Consider the following 8,242-nt stretch of genomic DNA (forward strand, 5'->3'; position numbering starts at 1 on the left):
GTGTCTGTTGGCTATCTGTATGTCTTTGGAGAAATGTCTGTTCATGCCATCTGCCCTTTTTAAAATTGGATTTTTTTTGGGGGGGGTGTTGAGTTTTGTAAGTTTTTTTAAAATATATTTCGGCTACTAATCCTTTATTGAATATTTCATTTGAAAATATCTTCTTCCATTCTGTTGGTTGCCTTTTAGTTTTGTCGGTAGTTTCCTTTGCTGTGCAGAAAGCATCTTTTGAGTAGTCTCCAAAGTTTATTTTTGCTTTTGTTTCTTCTCCTTGCCTCAGGAGATCTATCTAGAAAGAAGTTGCTATGACCTATGTCAAAGAAGTTAGTGCCTGTGTTCTTTTATAGGACTTTCATGGTTTCAGGTCTCAAATTTAGGTTTTTAAACCATTTGAATTTCTTTTTGTGTATGGTGTAAAAAGGTGGTCCAGATTCATTCTTTTGCATGTTGCTGTCCAGTTTTGGAATAGAATCAATATTTTGATCAATGTGTGAAATTAATTTTTTTTTGCTACAACCAAAGATACCTAATATTTCTGCAATTTTGTTTAATAGAATATTATTGTGTTTGGGTTTTGTAATATGTTGCAAAGTGAGGTTTAGCTTGCTAATAAGATATACTGAGTCATAAATTATTATTGTCAAGCTGTAGCCAAAGAAAGTCACAGATTTATCAGAACATTAGGGAAATTTGCTTCTTTGCTTCTTGATTGTAAATAAGCAAGAAAAGTAACAGTTCTGGTAGAACAGCAATTATTTATGTTCTTAACTTTGCTAACAATACATTTATATACTGATAAAAAATTTGATGTCACAACCAAGAAGGACTTGGGAATAACAATGTGTTGTTCAGGACCTTGTGGGAAATGCTATGGCGAGAAATGGTGTAGATTTTCAAAGGAACAACATTGATAAGCATTTCACAGCATTAAATCTCTATACTGAAATCACAAGGTATTTCAGAAAATCTACAAATATCTAAAATAACCTTCACCAATAGAATATCAGTTGCTCTGGGAAAGATTGTTGTCTGATAATTTTCAACAATGAACTTGCCCAAAGGAAGGTAAGTCTGCTCAGTGGGTTTCTTCACAGTATCAGAGAAACTAAATAATAATGACAGTATAATGGGATGGAATTATTCTTATTTTCCATCATAGACAATGAATTGGCAATGTGGCCTGAATGGATCTTTGATGGCAGAATAATAAGAGGAATCTCAGTATGGCATCCAAAATTATGAAACACTATGAACGTGGAAAAAGAGAATGCAAAGGGGGCATATTAAGACTCATTAGCAAAACCCTTTTGTGAACTTAGAATTCGCCTAGCATCCAACAAGGAGGTGAGTTTTTAAATTTTTTATTTTTTTTATTTTAGAGAGCTAAAGAGAGAGAGAGAGCAAGTGGGGGAGAAGGGCAGAGAGAGAGAGAGAATCTTTATTTAATTAATTAATTAATTAATTAGTTAATTTATTTATTTAACATCCAAGTTAGCATATAGTGCAACAATGATTTCAGGAGTAGATTCAGATTCCTTAATTCCCCTTACCCATTTAGCCTATCCCCCTGCCACAACCCCTCCAGTAACCCTGTTTGTTTTCCATATTTAAGAATCTCTTGTGTTTTGCCCCCCCTCCCTGTTTTTATTGTATTTTTGCTTCCCTTCCCTTGTGTTTATCTGTTCTGTGTCTTAAAGTCCTCATATGAATGAAGTCATATGATATTTGTCTTTCTCTGACTAATTTTGCTTACTGTAACAACCTCTAGTTCCATCCATGTAGTTGCAAATGGCAAAATTTCATTCTTTTTGTTTGCTGAGTAATACTCCATTGTATATATATACCACATCTTCTTTATTCATTCATCCATTGATGGACATTTGGGCTCTTTCCATACTTTGGCTATTGTTGATAGTGCTGCTATAAACGTTGGGGTGCATGTGCCGCTTCGAAACAGCACACCTGTATCCCTTGGATAAATATCTAGTAGTGCAATTGCTGGGTCGTAGGGTAGTTCTATTTTTAGTTTTTTGAGGAGCCTTCATACTGTTTCCCAGAGTGACTGTACCAGTTTGCATTCCCACCAGCAGTGCAAAAGAGATCCTCTTTCTTTGCATCCTCACCAACATCTGTTGTTGCCTGAGTTGTTAATGTTAGCCATTCAATTGACAGGTGTGAGGTGGTATCTCATTGTGGTTTTGATTTGTATTTCCCTGATGAGGAGTGATGTTGAACATTTTTTCATGTGTCTGTCAGTCATCTGATGTCTTTGGAAAGTGTCTATTCTTGTCTCTTGGCCATTTCTTCACTGGATTAGTTGTTTTTGGGTGTTGAGTTTGATAAGTTCTTTATAGATTTTGGATACTAACCCTATATCTGTTATGTCATTTGTAAATATCTTCTCCCATTCTGTCGGGCCTTTTAGCTTTGCTGATTGTTTCCTTTGCTGTGCAGAAGATTTTTATTTTGATGAGGTCGCAATTGTCCATTTTTGCTTTTGTTTCCTTTGCCTCTGGAGACGTGTTGAGTAAGAAGTTGCTGTGGCCGAGGCTACAACTGTTGCTGTGAACAGTTATAGTAATTAGAACTGTAGTAACTTTAAATATTTTCTGTTTGCTTTTCATATGCAAACTTTTATTTTTGCTTGTGAACCCTTCGCTTTTTTATGTACAAGTTATTGGAAGTTAACTTTACAGTTTAGTGTTTAGGTAACAGAATATTTGATTGGACTCTGACTGAATTTGAAGAATATGGTATTATATCCAGCAGTGTATACAATGACTCTCGGGATTGCGCATCTTGTTATTTTGGGGAAAAGGTGAGAACTTCTTTATATGTGGAATAGTTGTATCTTTTAAAATAGAAATATTAAATTGTTTTCTTGTTGTATGGGAGTTCAAACGTGTGTAAAATGGTGCATGTAGAAGATGAGTAGTCAAAGGTATGAACTATGCTGTTAATCAGTTTATTGTGACTAAGTTACAAACCATTCTTTTTGGCCAGCTCTGTGAAAATGGATCAGTGTTCTTTAAATAATATGCCTTTGTCCACTGTAATGATGCCAAACTTTGGCAGTAGAGGGCATTGGAGAGACATCGTAAGAAGAAAGGTTTTTTTGTCTGTCTTTAGGTGAGGTGAAATTCAAATTAAGATTCAGTATTTAAACCAGTTTAAAGTATATAATTCAGTGGCTTCCAGTACATTCACAATACTTTTGTATTGCAATTACTACTTCTAATTACAGAAATTTTCACCATTCTCAAAAGAAACCCTTTTGTAAACAGTTGTTTCCCATTTTCCTGATCCTTTCGTCCATGGTAATCACTTATCTGCTTTCTGTCTATAGATTTGCCTATTTTAGATATTTATTACAAATGGAATCATATAATATGTGTCTTTTTCTGTCTGACTTTTTTTCATCTAGCCTAATGTTTTCAAGGTTCACCCATGTTGTAGCATATACCAGTACTTCTTTTCTTTTTCTGGCTGGATAATTTTCCATTCTATGGGTACACCACATTTTCTTTTCTTTTCTTTTTTTTTACTGCATTCATCAGTTCATGTGCCTTTATGTTATTTTTATTTTTTGGCAATTATGACTAATGTTGCTATAAACTTTCAGGTACAAATTTTTGTACCTGTTTTCAGTTCTGTTGGGTATTTACCTAAGAGGAACATTGCTGGGTAATGTGGTACAATCACTCAAAGAGCTGCCAGACTGTTTTCTAAAATGGCTGAACCAGCTTGTATCCCCACCAGCAGTATTTTTCTCCATAACTTCACCGACACTTACCATCTGTATTTTTAATTATAACATCCTAGTGGGTGTGAAGTGATATCTCATTGTGGTTTTGATTTGTACAATAATGAAGACACAGCTAATGTTGTTTTGAAAAGACAGATCCAAATTAAATTATAAACCAGATGTGAAAATAAATGTGCTAGAAAAGACAATAGGCAATTGAAAAAAAAATAGTGTGATGGTATTAAAATCATATAAGGCAAAGCAAATGAGTAAATATAACACACATAGCAAAGAGGAAGAATTTATAAGGATAAAACAGAAAGCACATCCCTTTTTATACTCATGGCACATAGAGTGGAGAGAATAATTAACTGCTCTTATCTTTCTGTTGTGTCAGAGTTTTTGCTGAAACTCCAGGTTGGATGTTAGATGTTTACACATTTTCAAAAGGACTGAGAGACACATTCCCACAGAGCTGTTGAGAGTGGTCTACACTTTGGGCTCCTACACATAGACTCATGCTGTGTGTTTTGAATGAATAAATAAATTAAAATATACGTGAATGAAAGTTTAGAGCTAGATTTTAGGATGGCTAATATTGTTATTTACCAGCTGATGAACTTGTATAATCATTCAACCTGAGCGCCTATTTCTTTGTGAAAAAGTATTAATGCAGTACTAAAGCAGTAATGCTTCCTAACTAAGAAGGCTGCTGTGAAGACTGCATGAAATTAGTTGATCCACTGTGGGAAAGTGTTCTGCAAACTGTACAAAACTCTTGAAGGTTAGATGTTGTTATTATCCTGCTCCTTTGGACTAGAAACAGTGGATGTTGGGTTAAGTTCAAGCCCTATTCTATAACTGTCTCTCCCATACCTTTTCTTATTGGAGGATTGCCTCAATCTAAGTCAGTGGTCATTGTCCGTCAAGGGTGAAGTAATAGCTGCTTTTGGAGAAAGTTTATAGTCCCTGTTCTTGGGTGAGTTTCCAAGCATTACTCTTAGGAAGGTCCCACATTATGGATTAACTTCCTGCAGGTCTGCTCTGCTGCCCAGCAGTCACTTCCCTGGTGGGATGAGCTCATGGTGTTGCTTCAGTCCTGGGCTGTCTTCTGAGAGCTTGTTCTCCAAAGTGGACTCATGAAAACTTTCTGAAGTCATTCTTCGTACCATGGTCTGGTATATTTGATACATAGTTCGGCAGACCATGTTATACTACTGATCAACCACATCATGAATCAAGTATTAAGTGTACATTGTGTGCAAAGTTCTGTACTAGGCTTGGAGAAGGTAAAAAATGAACATGGATCAACATTCTTGTACTCAAAAGTATGCATATTTGTTAGATGTGCAATTGGTAAAATTTCATTTAGATTTAATTAATTGGTTATTTGGAGCTACTTTTCTAAGGTATTTTCTAGGACAATTTTCTTTCTTTCTTTCCTAGAAGGTTTTACCACATAATTACATCAGTTTTTACATGTGCATATCACATCTCAAAGCCTGTTTTCTTTATTATCTCTTTTGCTTCGCATGGTATGCTGTGACTTAGTTCAGCAAAATGCTCTGATTGTCACTACTTTTAACTTGAAGAATTGAAGCAGAGGGAGATTTCATAAGTTGCTCAGAGTCATATAGAAATTCTGGAACAGAGCAAGAGTAAGAGGGAAAAGACTGCAAAAGTTGTGCGATCACACTTGCAAGGAGTAGAATCCCAGCTCCCCCACTTGAAAATTGTGCTGATGGGGCATGTTCTGTAACCTCCAGGGCCCTAGATCCCTTAGCTATACGTTAGGAATAATACTGTATACACTTCACAGGGTTATTGTGAGTATTAAATCAGATTGTGTGTGTGTTTTCTGGCTTATGAGAAGTACTTAGCACTTGTTAACCATTAATTAATTTATTATTATTATTGAAATTCTCTGCTACAAAAATGAAACTTTTCTGTCTTTTTATTTTATTATTTTTTTATTAAAAAATTTTTTTTAATGTTTATTTATTTTTGAGACAGAGAGAGACAGAGCATGAACGGGGGAGGGCAGAGAGAGAGGGAGACACAGAATCGGAAGCAGGCTCCAGGCTCCGAGCCATCAGCCCAGAGCCCGTCGCGGGGCTCGAACTTACAGACCGCGAGATCATGACCTGAGCTGAAGTCAGACACTTAACCAACTAAGCCACCCAGGCGCCCCTTCTCTGTCTTTTTAGAATAAACATTTATTTTCTTTTTCTTATTATGAAAATGACATGAAAAACAAATATGTACAAGTTAGAGTAAATTCGCATAAACAGTTTTAAAGTCTTCATTTTTTACTACTATTAACAATAACTTTTTTATGAATACATTTTTGCTTACATTTAGACTATTTTTTAATTTATTTTAGATAAAGAGACAGAGTGAGAGAGCATGAGATGGGGAGAGGGGCAGAGGGAGAGAGAGAAAGAATCTCAAGCAGGCTCCATGCGCAGTGCAGAGCCTGATGCAAGGCTCAATTCAATGACCCTGGGATCATGACCTGAGGCAAAATCAACAGTTGGATGCTCAACTGACTGAGCAACCCAGGTGGCCCAATTTAGACTATTTCTTTTAGATATTTTTCTAAAAATAGAATTACTAGATGAAAGAATATTAACATTTACAAACACTCCAGTAAATTTTGTCAAATTGCTTTTTGGTACATTTGGGCCAATTTACAGTCCTACCAGCTGTGTATGAGTATCGATCTCAGAATTGCATCAGTGGTCAGCAACATTTCACTTTTCTGTTCTTACTTATTTTATAGTAAAAGGAAATTTCATTGTGATTTTCATATGTATATTTTGATCTGTGAGACTGACAGTTTTCATGATTTTATTGGCTACTTTTTTCCTAGTGAGAGATGAAGGCACATCACAACCCAGGTCTATCGACAGCTAAAATCTCTATCCTTTCTTCACACCTTAGTGGCCTTCTAAAGCTGGAGTTACTTAGTGGACATATCTTCACTCAGTCCAAGCAGTCTCTGGAAGCCCAGTCTGAGCTCTTGCATCCTGAGTGCATAGACCATGGGATTGAGTGCAGGGGGGATGACATTGTGCAGTACATTAAGGAGCACAGGGATTAGGGGCATATTTTTCTCTGCAAGGTATGTGACAGACAGCACAGTGATACCTGTATAGAAGAAGAGGATGAGAATGAGGTGGGAGCTACAGGTCCCCAGAGCTTTGATATTGCTTCTGGTGAGTTCAACCTCAGCACAGAGTGAAGGATTAACATGTAGGAAGAAAAAACCAGAGCCATATCACTCCCAATCAGGATCCATGCTAAGATCAGTTGGTAAAATTTGTTCACAGTGATGTCATTACAGGCTAGACTGGTGACCCCCAAATTAGAGCACAGGCAGTGGTCAATTTCATTCTTGGAGCAATAGTGTCTCTGGGCAGACAGTATTGGAACTGGGATAGTAAACAGTCCATTCCTGAGCACCATGAATCCTGTGGCTTTGACCACAAAAGTGTCAGTGACTATAGACAGGTATCGAAGGGTGTGACAGATGGCTATATATCTGTCCAATGCCATGCAGAGGAAGACACCAGATTCCATGAAGAAGAAACAGTGGATGGCATAGATCTGAGCAAAACACTCAGGGAGGCTGATGGCCTTGGCATCAAACCAGAAGGTAGCCAGGATCTTGGGCATGATGGTGATGGCCAGGCCCATGTCCACAACAGCCAGTATGCCCAGAAAATGGTACATAGGCACATGCAGCGTGCCTCATGTTGGATGGTGATCATGATGAGGAGATTAGCACAAAGGGCTAAGAAGTAGAGCAGAGCCAGGGGCAGGGAGAGCCAGTGCTGCCACCCATGAATGCCTGGGAGCCCCATCAAGGTGAAGTGGGAAATCTGAAGGCTGGAACTGTTGGTAACACTGGTGGGAGTATCCATAGCACAGGTGCCCCATTTGCAGTGTCTGTCCATAAAACTGAAATGGCAGGAAGATTGCATTTGAGAATTTAGCTCAGGGTCCTGATAATAGAGACTCCCCCCAAATGACCCAGTTTCTTTTGTGTGTGCATAACCCTCCACCTTTTTTGGCTCCTGGAAATATTCCACAGAGGAGCACTAAAACAAGTCAAAATTTATTCTAAAGGTAAAGTTTGAATTAGCCATTTATTATTACCACTCATGTTTCTAATAAGTATGTTCAAATACATATGTATCAAGAATAATCTTATGGCTAACAGATAACAAATACTAATATTTGATTTATTTCCATTATTTCCATTTTATAATTATATTTGTATTTCCAGTTTACATCATTATATGGAAATAATGTTGTATCCTGCCTTTGTGTTTCAGTAGTGTGTTCTAGGACATAAAATAGGAACTCAGTAAAAAATTATGACATGGATGAATAAATAAACCAAAACTTTCCAGATCATTAAAAGCAATGTGGAATCTTATATTTCTGTATTTGGCTGTTCCATAATTTACTCACCACTATTTTACTTTTCAG

At 36.8% G+C, this 8,242-nt stretch overlaps 1 protein-coding gene across 1 annotated transcript; it reads right to left on the minus strand.

Annotated features, from left to right (window-relative positions):
• Nucleotides 1-6,707: 6,707 nt before the first annotated feature.
• LOC128311679 (olfactory receptor 56B4-like) lies at nt 6,708-7,671 on the minus strand. Its single transcript, XM_053202620.1, is given in 3 exon segments — nt 6,708-6,952; nt 6,955-7,497; nt 7,500-7,671. Coding segments are annotated over 3 exon segments (960 nt in total).
• Nucleotides 7,672-8,242: the final 571 nt, after the last annotated feature.

This window comes from Acinonyx jubatus, chromosome D1 (genome assembly GCF_027475565.1).
Source record: "Acinonyx jubatus isolate Ajub_Pintada_27869175 chromosome D1, VMU_Ajub_asm_v1.0, whole genome shotgun sequence".
Taxonomy (NCBI): Eukaryota; Metazoa; Chordata; class Mammalia; order Carnivora; family Felidae; genus Acinonyx; species Acinonyx jubatus.